The 14884-nt window shown below is 47.3% G+C and overlaps 1 protein-coding gene across 3 annotated transcripts in view; it reads left to right on the forward strand.

The window, feature by feature from the left end:
• The window catches only part of Nphp1 (nephrocystin 1), a 55463-nt gene extending 42119 nt beyond the window's left edge, over positions 1–13344 (forward strand). For 2 of the 3 annotated variants that reach the window (XM_038330457.1, XM_038330458.2), the window contains exons 16-20: positions 636–735; positions 6227–6339; positions 8376–8449; positions 11078–11122; positions 12943–13344. In XM_038330457.1, coding sequence (XP_038186385.1) covers positions 636–735; positions 6227–6339; positions 8376–8449; positions 11078–11122; positions 12943–13215 — 605 coding nt within the window. In that variant the 3' untranslated portion in view covers positions 13216–13344. The remainder of the gene's footprint in view (positions 1–635; positions 736–6226; positions 6340–8375; positions 8450–11077; positions 11123–12942) is intronic. The other variant, XM_038330459.1, reaches the window with a different exon arrangement.
• Positions 13345–14884: the final 1540 nt, after the last annotated feature.

The raw sequence follows: 14884 nt of genomic DNA on the forward strand, positions 1-14884 counted from the left end.
TTGCCCGCAGCCTGATCTTATGGAGGCATTCAGCTGAGGCTCCCTCCTCTCAGATTACTCTAGCGTGTGTCAAGTTGACATGAAACTGCCAGCATAATACTCGTGACAAATATAGAATGAGTAGAAAAGGCTATTTGAGTGCATGCCAAGTTGCCCCCCAAAAGAAACTGAGTGCCCTTTGTACCATGCACCCAGCAGTGTGCTGGAGAAGCAGGAAAATGGACAGTCAGAGAGATGCGGTCCTTCCTCATAGAGTGCAAGTTCAACAGACCTGCAGTACCTTGGCATGCTCCACCATCTTGATTCTGGCTTGGTGCTGTAGACCCTCACCACTGCCCCATAGTGCAGGGTCCCACCTTTCAGAACAAGAGGGCTTTGGAGTCTGTGGGTCAGCCAGGCATGTTTTCTCAGCTCCCCTTCTTCATGTCACAGAGTACCTGTCACGGTGCCCTGTGAGTTGTCCTCTGCAGACACATAGGCGTTCAAGTACAGACAGGCTCCGGGAGCTGGGTGGGTGACCACTGCCTTTCATGCAATCCAGCACCACTGGCTATGGGTTCTCACTGAATATTTGTTTAAATGAACTCTGTCCCAAGCACTTACACTCTGTTTCCATGTTCCTGATGCCTTCGTAGCCCAGGGCAGTGTGTTCCGTCAGATGATAAGCATGCGGAGGCAGCCTCAGCTGCTGGTGAAACTGCGCTCTCTGAACTGGAGGTCAAGGGCCATGCTCAGGTGAGTGACTGACCTGCCTCCCTTGGGGGATAACTGGAGTGGGGGCTTCTCTTTGACTTTTGTTAGTTTCTCTTTGCCTCTTTGAGTACTCTGTCAAAATCCAACAGGCAACAGAACAGTATAATAAAGCTTAGATTCACTTCCTCTTCAAGTATCTCAGATGGTAGATGTCAGGCAGGAGAGATGGCCCATTGGTTAACAGCATTGACTGCTCTTCCAGAGAACCTGGGTTTGGTTCCCAACACCCATGTCAGCCAGCTTACAGCCGTCCATAACTCCATATCCAGGGAATCCAATGCCTTATTCTGACCTTCGTGGGCACCTGCACACGTGATACACAGATATATACACCTAGGTTTTTAAATGACAGATATCATGTTAGATAATTTAGACACTGTTGAATAGACAGGTCTTACCAGTGTAGTCCTATCCTAAGGGGTCTTCTTTTCCATGTCAGGGTTAGGAAGACTTAATTCACATATAGTAAAATTACCTTTCTATCAAGCAGTTCTCAAGTCTTGACAGATGTACATGATGATGTAATAGTCCCTGCAGGCACGATGGAGAGCATCCCATTCTCTCTAAAACAAGAGGTCTCTCATGTCAGTGGGCTCCAGCCCCAGCCTCAGGCAGCCACTCCTGTCTTCTTAGCTCTTCTGTATTTTCCAAACCCTCGTGAATGGTACTGTATAGACTTGGAATCTGGTTTTTTTCACTCAGTGGAACGCACTGGAGGCTCAGTCATGCTGTGGGTGTCTTGATAACTTTGTCCTTTTCATTCTAGATGGTGTTGCCCTTTATGGATAGGTTACTCTTGACTTATCCATGGATTAACTGATGTTTCTAGATCTGATCAGTCAGGAATAAAACTCTAAATATTGGCATATAATATTTGCATATGTCTACATTTCCTATGGGTAAAAATACCTAGGTGTGTGTTAGCTCATAGGATAGGGAATTTAAATAGACTTTGAAGGGTTGAAGGATAGGGACTGTGGGAAGGGAAGACCTCGTAGAGGGCAGAGCCTGCTGCAGGAGGCTGCCCTGCCAGGACCTGCTTGCTGCTCCCCAGTCAACAGGAAGTAGGTGTCAGCAAGATAGTTTTACACATCAAAGTGCCTGCCACTAAGCCTGACCAGCTGAGTTTGATCCCCAGGGTCCACATGAGGAAGGAGAAAACCAACTCCTAAAGGTCACCTTCCTTCCCCCTGCCTGTGTGCTGTGGCGGACATACCCACACACACAATAAGTGAATGCTAGAATTTAACATTCTTAGTGAAGTAGGGAACTGGAAAAAGGCTTGGCCTGCCCCTCGAACATGGTCAGTTCAGTCCAGTTTGTGCTGTCAGCCCAGACAGCCCTGGTTCTGGCCTCATGCTGACATACGAGGCATCCTTTACAGTTCAGTCTGTCAGCAACCATTAATAATGTGTTCATGGGGATTATTTACTCTTGGCTTTTTAACAATTTTTCTCCTTAGATACTCATAGAGCCTCTAATCCACCCTCCCCCCTTTTGGCCAGTCTTAGTTGAAAAATCGTTCCTTTTTGAGGTGAGGAAGACAAACTCCTCACAGTAGCAGCCTTTGTGAGAGAAAAGACCAAATCCTGTCTGTCTTCTCTCTCTCTCTCTCTCTCTCTCTCTCTCTCTCTCTCTCTCTCTCTCTCTCTCTCTCTCTCTCTCTCTCTCTCGCTGCTCCCCGCCTGAGCAGGGCCAGACTCCAGGGCCCATCAGTGACCGTCAGGGACCGCTCTCAATGCTGCTTTCTTGGCTCAAATTCTGCTTCTCAGATACTCTTTCCTGTCTCCAGATCAAGACCTCTGTGTGGCCGAGGTCAGGAAGGCAGCTATCTCTGTGAAGCTCCGGGCACTACCTTGGGTTGTACAGTCATGGACAAAAGTCTTTAGTCCCTGCCCCCACCCCCGCCCCCGGACGTCAGGGACCAACTGAAGCGTGTTAAATGCAGCTCACAGTAGGCACAGAAATGGATGTGTGACGCAATTTCCAAGTAGAGATTTTCCTGCTCGTGTCCTCTTGAGCTTCTCAAGGTCTTCACTCCCCACTCTGGCTGTCCCCAGCCTCTCCTGCCTGTCTGCTGTGGGTACCTTTCTTATAGGCCCACAGACTTGAGCTGGGTCTTGAAATTGCCCTTCTGCTGTGAGCACCTTGTTGGTGTGATCCAATCACTGGCCGGCTCTCATGGAAACCAGGCCTTGGACTTTCTGGGGCCAGAGGATTATGGGCTGTGAGACCTGTGCTGTGGGTTCAAGGCAAGAGGCTGGGCACCAGCATGTGAGCTTTGCAGGGTTCTCTGCGCTTCCACACCAGGGAAGTGAAGATGGGCTGGGCTGGGCTGGGCTGTCCTGTTCAGGGCTGTCCTGTTCAGAAGCTACTCCTCCTGGGAAGAAGGGTGATGACTCCACCCACATTATTCTCCTCCTCCCTTTCAAAGCCCCGCCTTCCCCTGCTGACCAGCTTCGCCTGTGGTTAAGCACAGTTCTCTTCTGCTCAGTGCTGAGAGATGCTCAGTGGCGCTCTTTCCATTATGCCAAGAAGCATTACAACCGTGGAGGCATAAGCACTGACAAGAAGCCAGTTTCAGTTTTCACTGGTGCCTGTTTTCACCCAAGACCCAGCTGCAGCTTGCTTGCGGCCTCTCACCCATCCAGCATTTTTGCATATGCCCTAGGTATCATAAGACATGAAAATACAAAGTGCAGACCTACCTCTTTTGTTTTTTTGTTTGCTTGTTTGTTTGTTTGAAACTGGGTTTCTCTGTATAGCCCTGACTGTTCTGGAACTTATTCCATAGATGGGGTTGGCCTTGAAATGGGAGATTCTCCTGCCTCTGCATCCCAAGTGTTGGGATTAAAGGTGTGGACCACCACTGCCCAGCTAAGACCCACTTCTTGAACCAGTTTCTTTGAACAAGGAAGGGCCCTGACCATTGGGCCCATAGACTCAGTTGGTGGTGAGCATATTACCTGACAGTAGCTCTGTTGCTGTTTTCTTTCTTTGTTTCTTTCTTTCTGTCTGTCTGTCTTTCTGTCTTTCCTTCTGTCTTTCTTTCTTTCCTTCCTTCCTTCCTTCCTTCCTTCCTTCCTTCCTTTCTTTTCTTTTTCTGAGATAGGGTCTCTCTACTATATATCTGTGGTTGTCCCTGGAACTCTCTCTGTAGACCAGACTGGCCTTGAACTCACAGAGATCTACTGCCTCTGCCTTGTGAGTGCCGATATCAAAGGCATAGACCTTCCTTTTCCAAAGGGGCTTAACTTGATTTGGTTTGACCAAAGGCGTATTTCTGAGGTCCTGAGGAGAGAGGGTTCTGAGTTCTGGCTCTTGGGGTCCTCAGTGTCTGGAAACATGGATCCAGTCCAGTGGTTTGTATCAATTCCTATGAAGATGTTGAAGATATTTTCTTTCATCTGTTTGATTCATTCCCATCCTTTCTCTCTTTTACTTATAGTCTACTCTTGTTTAAAAATGCAGTAGGACTGTTACTGCTGGATCCATTCATCACATTTCTAGCCCTCCGTTCCTGTTTGCTGGTCTCGAGGTGGAGTTCAAGTGAAGTGTGTTTTCACTTCTGCTCAGCTCTTAGCTTAGCCTTTCTGATCATCTTAGGTCTGGAAAAAATGAGAAAATTTCTAAGAAAAAAAAGTGAGACACCATTGCTTCATGGAGAAGGGAGGTAGAAGGAAAGGAGTGCCCATGCTGAGGGAGTACCCACACCTTCCAGACAGATGGAAAAGGGGGGGCAATAGGAGGAAGGAACAGTCCACCCCTTCCCCTGGCAAAAATTAGTGGCAGGTCTTCAGCCTGAGCCCTGTACTTGGCATTCCATGGAGCACTGCCCAGAGAGGCCACAGCCATGGTGGCATTGGGGCACCGTAAGTGGTCCTCAGTAGTCAACCCATGAAATCTAACTTGAATTTATACCAAATCAGTATTTTTGCATGCTCAGTGGGCCAGATAGTGCATATGACTGTGGTCAGACACCCTAGGAATGCAGGGGGAGGGAGCAGTTGGGGTGCTCATCTACATTCCTTGAAACTAGTTACCCGTGGACTCCTTTGCTCCCGCACACCAGCCTAACGGCCACACTCACCTCCTCTTTCAACCAGCCAGAAGCCTGAGCATTACCTGTGTGATCATTGTTCCTTCTAAAATATACTGGATATTAAAATAAAGGATTAATTTTAAAAATTAAGGCCACCTTTGTAACCTTTGAATTATGTTTTTCCTGAGTCTAAACAAACTTCTTATAGATAACATATAGTTGAACTTATCTTTTTAAATTCTATCTTCCAATCTGTACATTTTGACTGGGGAGTTTTGATCCACTTACATTTAATATAGTTGCCCATGGGAGTGTCATCATTTTGGTATTTTTGTTACTTATCTTCTATGTCTTGTAGCTTTTTTCTTTCATATTGTTTTCTTTTTCTGTTTAATTGATTTTTTGGCACTGATACTTTCACCTTTCCATTTCCATTTGGCTATAGTCTGTAGATTGTGTATATTTGTTTGCACACGTGTGTGCACGTGTGTGTGCGTGCGTGTGTGTGTGTGTGTGTGTGTACCATGGGGATGTTTTTTACATATTAGACCCAAAAGTTATAATAATCTATTTTAAGCTGATACCATCTAAACTTCAATGTTAAGTTGTTGTCTTTTATGTTTTTGAGCCCTTACTGTATACTAGATACTATATTGAATGCTACCCTTGCTTCATTTTAATCCTTTCAGTAACCTGAAATTCGAGTATTACTCTTGGCATCGTACAAGTAAAGAAACAAAAGCACACCGAGAGTGATTAATTAATCCCTCATCTGACTGCTAGGAAATAGCAAAGTCAGGATTCAGGTCAGATCTGTCATGCCTCCCTTGACCCACCCAGTCCGTGAATAGTCTGAACTGGCATTTCCTCTTCTTCCACCACATCAGGCTTGGCAGCAGCATGCTTTTGTTCAAGCCTGTAACTCTCTAGTCCCTTTCCAGAACAACACTTTAATGACTTTCCTTTGTATTTGACATTTAACATGGGTGTGTGTGCGAGCGTGGACGCACAAGCATACAGCACAGTGCTGAGACCTAAAAATGTGTATCTGAGGGGCCAGCTATTGTAGTAAGGGCACAGATTATTAGAAATGGGTAAAGCAAGATGTGAGAGTTAGTTAATAAGAGGCTGAAACTAATGGGCCAGGCAGTGTTTAAATAAATACAGTTTGTATGTTGTTATTTCGGGTATAAAGCTAGCCGTGCGAGAGCCTGGTGCGATGAGAAACAGGCCTGCCCACAGCTTATCACTACAAGTTATCTCTGGCTTAATGTGCCCGAGTGTGAGGTAAGTTTACCTTTAAACTGCAAAATGGTTTTTTTTTCTAATAATAAAAGTTGGAACTGTTCATTTTGGTAATACACAGAAGAAAAAGCCCAGGAGGTTGGATTGAAAGGGTCTATGTAATGGGTGCCTTTCTTTTCCTGCCAGCCTGCTGCCCGAAACATTGGTGGGGAGCATGTGCTCCGCTCACTTGCTGATATTTTATCGACAAATTCTTGGAGATGTGCTCCTGAGAGACAGGACAAACCTGCAGAGCGCTGGTAAGTTTGGGCTGCTTCCTGTGGGTTGGGGCTGCAACCCTTGAAGGTATGCATTCTGTGCCAGCCTGTGTCTCCTGCCTACAGATGTGGCACATGGAATAAGACATTAAATAGCACTGGGGTCAACACATCACTTAGAAGCGGCATTGTGAGCTCACATGTATTCAATTCCTTTCCACTTCTTTCCATTCTGGGCCTTTAAGATCCTGAGCCTATGTAGAAACAGTTTCCTTTTCGGTCTAGGAATCAGAATTTATTTTTACCTGTGACCTGTGCATGTCATCTTACCAGGAAGAAACCAGAGTCATACCAAACAGCTGTTCTTTTTGTTTGTTTATTTGTTTGTTTTTCAAGACAGGGTTTCTCTGTAGCTATCAAGCCTGTCCTGGAACTAGCTCTTGTAGACTAAGCAGAATTCACAGAGATCCGCCTGCCTCTGCCTCCTGAGTGCTAGGATTAAAGGCATGCACCACCACCGCCCGGCTCAAATAGCTGTTCTTAAAATAGTGAAGTGTGTCCGTGAATAGTTACAAGTCAGTAAATCAAGTAGTGTTGTAGTTTCTATGCCCTATTTTTATTCTTGGTACTTCTCTTTCATTGTATGTTTGTATAGTGTATGTGCAAGGATGCATGTACGCACGAATGCACATGCATGTGGAAGTCCAAGCTTAGTCCTGGCTATCTTCATCCATCATTCTTTACCTTATTCACTGAGGGAGGGCCTCTAACTGAGCCCAGAGCTCTCCCACGTGGCTTGACTGGCTAGTTGTAGGGTCCGCTCTCTGCTGGAATATGGGTAAACTGCGCCTAACTGGCATTCGCGTGGGTTCTGGAGAATACAGACTCCGGTCCTCATGTTTGTATAGCACGTGCTTAGACTTCAGCCATCTCCCCAATCTTTGTTATTTGAATTCAAAGCTTTTTTCCAAATAAAATATTAAAAATAATTTTAAAAATCAACAAATTGTCACACATGAATGAACATTCCAAGAGGAGTGAACGTTCTATAAGAACTTCTCCTGAAGTAACACATCTTAATCTTCTGTGTGTCACCACAACTCTAGAAAACAATAAGTGCCCAGATACCTGCGGCCTGCTGGGTATATTGAGTGGCAAGTGAAAAAGTATGGTTGTAGTCACCCTAGTGGAGCAGCCAGGCTTCAAGACAAAAACCACAATATGCCCTTTAGCCTTTTAGACTAATTGGTCATAAGAATCATTTCTGATTAGAGTAACTGATGTGCCTGGAGATCCGAGGCAAGAAAATGCATCTGTGCTGTCAAGATTGAAGTTGAGGGTGGGCAGGTTTGGATGCAGCAGCAGAATCAGGACCACCCTGTGCTGCCTCACTATGGACAGTTACGTTCCCTGTGAGAAAGCAGCCTGCACCAGAGTCTTGCCCCGGGTAATGTAGAACAGAGTCAAAAGCCGCACAGAAAGGTCTAAAGAAATACTTGTAGCTCCAGGGAGTGCTCTTGAGCTCTAAGCATTACCAACCGGGAGGGGAGCAGTTACCAGAGTCACTGCTCAAAGGCAGGCTTACTGGCTGTTCCCAGAGGCAGGGAGGCCGTTCTGGCTGTGGTTCTCTACTGAGGCACAGGATGGCAGACTGTATTGCACTCGGCATTCCAGAAACAAATGCCACCGTTTGAATCCATGTGTTGACTCTGTGATGGCATCAAGAGGAAGGGCCTGTGGGAAGAGTCAGGGCAACGGCACTGCTTATGGCCCTGCGAATGGATTCCAGTGTCTTTGTCCAGGGAATTGTAACTGCTCTTCCACCTCCCTTCATCCCCTTCTACAGAAGACACAGTGTGGCCTCCCTTGTTGGACACCTTGTTTCAGAACTCCCTAAGATCAGATGTAGAGACACAGAGGGATTAAAGAGGATGGGTCTGAGCCTCCGAACCCTCCTGGAGGTCAAAGTGTGTAAAAAGTGCTGTCAGCAAATAACTGGCATATAATTTTAAGATATACTGAAATCAAATACAGTCAAATCAGAATGAAGTTTGAATTCTTCCTGTTGTGTGTTTCAGATGTAATTAGTCATCCAGTGCTGGCCACCTTCCCTATGCTCCTGGAGCAGCCCGACGTGATGGATGCTCTCAGGGTGGGTACCATGTACCGTGATGAAACCTGCTGTATCCCAGTAATTCCCAGTCCCCATTCATTGTCTAGGGAACTCAGCCTCGTCTTCCCAAGCATGGTGACTGTTATTCCCAGGTGCTACCTTCCCTGATGCAGTGGCATGTAAGATGCCTTAGAGGATGCTGGGAGAGCGAAACTCCAGAGCAGTCTGTGTTCCGTCAGCTGAGCTTCAGGAGAGTCAGGCTGTGCATAACATCCTTTAATTGAATTCAGCACACTGTGCTGTCTGAAATGGCAGCTGAATAATAAAGTGGATAGTTTGAAAATCTCTGATTTTCAGTTGAATTTGAATTCCCAAAACCGCTGTTTTGTGTGTCTCAACCTGAAGCATTAGGGTCGCCTTGTGACCATGCAAGGCTCGTACACAGATAATAAGGCAGGTGCCAAAGCCAAGTTTGTTTTGGAAGCCTCAAAGATTTAACGAAAGCAGCAAATGACGATCAGAACTCTGCCTCATTAAAGATCCTTAGGTGAGAAGGACCTAATGAAAGGCTGGGGGCTCAGTTTGACCTGCTGACAGGAATGGCATCACAGGTGTGGAAGGATCAGCAGAAACTTTGAGGCAGATTGAATCCAATTTGGTGTGATATATGTGGAGGGGCCATGGGTGGCCAAGGTCAGAGGCTGCATGTGGAGAGCGAGGAAGGCGGGGGTGATGGGCGACCAGGACAGCCCACTGAAGGATGCTTCCTCGTGTCCAGGAGGATTGTGGCCATGTCAGCTGAAAGTCTTGCTGAGAGTGATGTCATGAGACAGGGAGGCAATCTTATAGAACAGACCCAGAAAGCACGAGGACAGTTTTGTTGGGGTTTTATTCATGAAGTAAGCTGTGCCCAGTGTTCTTGGACACAGTTTTCTTGAAGAGCATATGAGAACTTCCAAAGGGAAGCCATGGTTCAGTTATAATCCCATCTCGTGGCACAGCAGTAGGCTTTTCTGGTTGATGACGTATTTTCTGGATCAGAGGAATCTGCACAGCAGAGCAAGGCTATTTTCATATTGGAGTCTAGAGACAAAACAACAGGCCCGCAGCAAGCTGAGGATTTTAACCAATACAGGACAGACTTGGGAAAGGGAGAGGGCCAGGTGTACTTTGCAAGTAGAGGTCAAGAAAGCAGGCAGGCTTCCCAGTGGAGGTCTGAGAAGCAGCCTGGGGTAAGGTATCTTTAGTTGTTCTCACTAATGGTCGCCATCCAGCATGACTCCATCCCATAGTTACCTGGGGTAAAGGCTGGGAAAAGACTACTTCTCTCCTAGAACCATCTGGAAAGAGCGGCTTTCTCTTTTGCTGTTTGCCCCTGCAGGAAAGGGCAAAGATTGACCTTGGGATTTACACACCTTTGCCTCAAGTACCTGATCACATCTGCTAACATTTCATTGGTCAAAACCAGTCATGTGATCCTTTTAACTTGACGGGAACTGGAAAAGATAGGCTTCTGTTTGATTCAGAAGGAAAGGATTGGGTCTTGGCGAGGTGGCAGTGACCCCCACGCATGCTTTCTATGCCCTCCGAGTCCCTCTGTGTGACATCCTGCACTGCTTTCTGTGAACTAAAAGCTGAGGTCAAGTCCTTGCACCTGAATGACAAACAGTGGCGATTTTCCGGACAGTGAGTCTACGTCACTAAGTGGTTCTCACATTAAGTCATATTGTCTTTTAAGATTTACATTTGAGGTATGTGAGTCTCCTGGATTTACTTAGCTGAGTTTAGCTTGTGATTAGTGTCCTAATAACAATGACACCTGGTCTGCCATAAAATGCTGTGTCTCTGGAAAGGGTCTCTCATTCTAGAGGCAGTAGGGTGGGGGGTCACAGTCCCAGGAGGCAGAAATAGCCCTGTCCGTACCAAAACTTCATGGTTGTCTCATCAGCACATCCTTTCTCCAGGAGATGAAGAGGGGGGTCTCTTTCTCAGCACCATGTGACCACAGGCACCTGTCCTACCCAGGAGAGGCTGATGCTTTCAGGTTACCTGTAGAGTTCAGTACTGATAGGTAATTACCTATAAATATACACAAATCAGCCCTGGACAGTCGGCCTGGAGGCTGGGCACATTTTGCCAGCCTTACGGGCTGCCAGGAACTTGCTTTGCAAGGTCTTCAGTTCATCCCTGTATGGGTTCCGTTGATCTCTGGATTCTCTATTTAAAGAAGCTTTGTGAAGCCTGTGGACAGGCTGGAAATGTTTACTTGCAAATCGACCTTCTGCCACATCCCACCCCGTCACCAGTGTGTCAGGCAGAGTCCCTGGCATGGGGTACTTGGCAGGGCTTCCTATTTTTGTTGCTGTTTCACCTTGGAAGCTCATAACTTCTAGGCATTGTGTGTGATTGGCAGGCATTTGCTTTACCCATTCTTTTGGTAAGTTGGTTTTGCCTTATAATAACCACAGGTTTCTGAGGCGTTCTTTGCCGATGTGCCCTGCCTTCCCTGTCAGGCTGGTTCTGAGTTGCTGGCAATAGTGTTGCCTCTTGTGTATTAGATTCTGTGCAGCAATTCTGACCCTGCCCATAACCTTAACTACAGGGTGAAGTTGCTGCCAGGACTTGTGAGTGGTCTGACTAATACGGCGTTTCTGTTTCCTTCTTTAGAGTTCATGGGCCGAGAAAGAAAGCACACTAAAACGATCAGAAAAGGTAACGATTTTCCCACTGACCTCGAGACTGATTTTCCACACATTGAAGGCCTCTGCTTTAGGGAGGCAGTCCTGGGTGTGTGTAACCCCTTACTCCGCTAGACTGTGCACGCCATTGTGGCTGCACAGACATGATCTAAGAAAGCAGCATGTTTGCCCTAAACAAGTCAGCCATTTCACACCTGAGTTTTGCTTAATGAAGTAGTCTCTAAACCAGCCTAGCAGTTAGCTAGCAAATATCCTCTATTTACACACCTGCAAAAACCTGGTCTAGCCAGGCAAGCCTGGCCTTGACCAGTGAGGCGGGATATCACTACCAGAATCTACTGAACAGAAAATTCCACAGGCGTTTTCTGTTTAAAACCAGGTAGTGACTTCAGACAGGCTTTGCAGGGCTTGGTGTCTCTCCCACAGCAAGGCTACTGTCGTTGGGGGGTGGGGGGAAAGCAGCCATAGACAGCATGTGAAAGCTCTGTGTTCCTACAAACATGCACTTATAGAAGGAGGCAGTGGCCACATCTGACCCATGTGCCACACGTGCCCGGGACAGCTATGGGTATGGCCCCACACAAAACTGTAAACGCACTTAAAACACTGAGATTTTTAAAATTTATTTATTATGTATATAGTGTTCTGGGCACCAGATCTCATTATAGATGGGTGTGTGTCATCATGTGATTGCTGGGAATTGAACTCAGGACCTCCGGAACAGCAGTCAGTTCTCTTAACCTCTGAGCCATCTCTCCAGCCCAAAACACTGAGATTTTCTGTTGAATTTTTTTCATGGTTTTCAAGAGTTAACTTTGCAGAAGATGCATTCTGTCCCAATGGCAGAAGGCTGGACACACCTGAAAGTGTTAATTGTTCCTGAAAGTGTTAATTGTTTACAAGTAATGTAAGAGGAAAACAGAGCAGAAATAAAAAGCTACACCTTGGTTAGGAGCGGGAACTGCAGCCATTATGTTGGTACCTGAGCCTCCGTGAGACGGGTAGCCCTGCACTACCCAGTCTGCAGTTCTGGACCTTTCTAGAACAGCAGTGGGTGAGTGCCGCCCCATTTACCGTGTGCCCGACCCTCCCTGTGAGCAGCGGCTGCATGTGCGTAGAGTGTGCGGAGCTTCCTGCTCTCAGGCAGTGTGCTCTGAGACCCCCACCCCCGCCTCTTGGCTCTGTCTAGGGAGGGTATGATGCCCTCAGGACTGAGGAGCCCTCACTTCTTCCCAGTAGTCCCCCCTTCTTGGGCCTCTTTTCTCCAGATCCCACAGAATGCTTGCCTCTTTGTTTTGTTTTTTGAGTTAAGCTTTTTTTATTCAGGCCCCTTGCTAGCCTGGATCTTGATAAGTAGACCTGTTTGACCTAGAACTCAAGGAGATCCACCTGCCTCAGCCTCCTGAGTGCTGGGATTAAAGGCATGCGCCACGGTGCTCAGCCCCATTTCTTTCTTATATTGAGACAGTTATTTCCAGCAGACTATAATCCAGCTGAGTCTGTACATACAACTTGCATTTTGTGTGTATGTGTGTCTGTGTGTCTGTCAGACTAGTTGACTGCAACACTTTGTCTCCTTGATGGAACATGTGATGCTCTCAGTGGTGCATAGGAGACAAACGCTGGTCTCAGAGCCACTGCAGAGCTCTTAGGGAGAACCGCTAAGCTCTACTTCGCAGTCAGACTTGCGCTCCCACCCGCTCAGAGCCCATTCCCTGCGAGGTCCTCTGTCCTGCTTCTCAGTGACATTTAGCTGACAGCTCACAGGGTTCTGTACTTTGAGAGCAATGACACAAGTCTTCTCATAGCTCCTCTGTGGTGATGTCTTCCCAGAGAGACCAGGAGCTCCTGAAGGCCGAGTTCCTTCTCGTCTACCATGACTGTGTGCTCCCTCTTCTGCATTCGACACTGCTGCCCCCGTTCAAGTGGGCCGAAGAGGAGACAGAGGCTGCGCGGTGGAAAGCCATCGCTGACTTCCTCAAGCAGAGCAGAGAGAACGAGGGCTCCCTGAAGGCTCTGCTGTCACCAGACGGGGTCCACAAACCATTTGACCTTTCAGAGCAGACCTATGACTTCCTGGGGCAAATGAGAAAGACCTCAGCCTGACAGCGGCCATGGCCCCGCTCCCCACTGAACCCTGGGAGCTCCCGTGATGTGATGACTTGGCTCAAACAGCAGAACCAAAAGAAATGGACTGGTAAGAACTTAGATCATATTCTTTTGTGTACAAATTCTATTTTCAAAGAAATATCTAATAATTTTGTTGTATGTAAAACAATAAAATACATTTTATAAGGAATGTTGTTATATCTTTGAATTTTTTTTCAAAACACCAACTAAAGTGTCAAACTGAAGGTACAGGTGTCTACAACAGCACAGCTTTTATCAAAGGCAAAATTTGTGATTATCCAAGAATGTGACAATATAATCCACCAACTGAGAGTAGATATTTCCGAGACATAAGACTCCAGAGCCTCTGTTCTACCCAGCCCTTGAGTTGCCCCCCTTAGTCTCCTGGGGGCCTGTCTTTACAGGAAGCTGAGAGCAAGTCACACCCCCCCCCGCCCCCCGTGAAGGCAGCTTTTCTGTGGAATCCACGCTTTTGTTTTAACTGCTTGGTCTGTTCTGGGCCTGGGCTTGGGCATTCGGCATGAAAATGAATGCCGGCGACTTCCTTTCAATGGATGCAGGCCAGGAGGACCCGCTTTCAGAGCTCTCGGGCCGTCTTCCCCGCTCGTTTGAAACCTGAGGACAGTTTCAGAGTTTTTGACACATGAGGAAAGTACAGAGACAGCCACAGACAGTTTGGGTGGCGCTGAGTCAGAAGGGGAGGGACATGGCCAGTCAGCCTGAATAGAGGGGACAGCGCCATGGGGTGATGTGGCCCTCCCCGTGAGAAACTCCTCCTTTTTAGTCAGTGGAATCTTGTTTTTTCAGCAAAACCTCTCTGACTTTTAAAATGCCACATTTTAGCCTCCAAAACAGGAAAGGGTTGTCAAGGAGCCAAAAACATCCTGGAAACAGTCCCGGGGCATGCGTGTTGAGAGGTGAGGCTCAGCCATAGGCTGAGTTAAGCCTGTGGGGAAGAGGAGTGGTAGGAGAAGGCAGGCCAGGACAAGCCTTCTCCACGAGGGCCTCCTGGAAGGTGAGGAGGCTCCTGACATCAGATGCATATAAACTAAACCACAACGCCCGTTCTTCCTCAGACTCAGACTCCTAACCTCTTTATTACTGCCTTTAAGAGTCAATGTGTGTTTGTGCATACCTGTGCTTGCATGCGTGCGTGCGTGCGTGCGTGCGTGCGTGTGTGTGTGTGTGTGTGTGTGTGTGTGTGTGTGTGTGTGATACTCAGAGGATAATCTCAAATTTCAGCCCCAGACCATTTCATTTAGGAAGGGTCTCTTGTTTTCTGCTCTGTGTGCCAGGCTAGCTGATCTATCATCTTCCTGGAATTCTCCTGCCTCTGCTTCCCAACTCAAGTTAGAAGTGCTGGGAATACGGATTCATAGTGCATCAGATGTATGTGGGTTCTGGGGATCCGAACCCAGGTCCTCACACTTGCACAGCAAGCCCTTTACCCCTTAAACTGTTTCCTCAGCCCCTCTGGCCACTGCTTGAGTGTTTTGTCATCGGATCTGCTGGAGGTCCCCATGCCTGGGTGCTTGAGATGATCCTAAAGGGCAGGGAGTCTCGGGCTTTGGGGACTCCACGGTGTTGCATGCTTCTGGGGAGTCTCCAGAGTCTATAGCATCCCTATGAACAGGGCAGCTTGCCT

This window comes from Arvicola amphibius, chromosome 5, assembly GCF_903992535.2.
Source record: "Arvicola amphibius chromosome 5, mArvAmp1.2, whole genome shotgun sequence".
NCBI classification, from domain to species: domain Eukaryota; kingdom Metazoa; phylum Chordata; class Mammalia; order Rodentia; family Cricetidae; genus Arvicola; species Arvicola amphibius.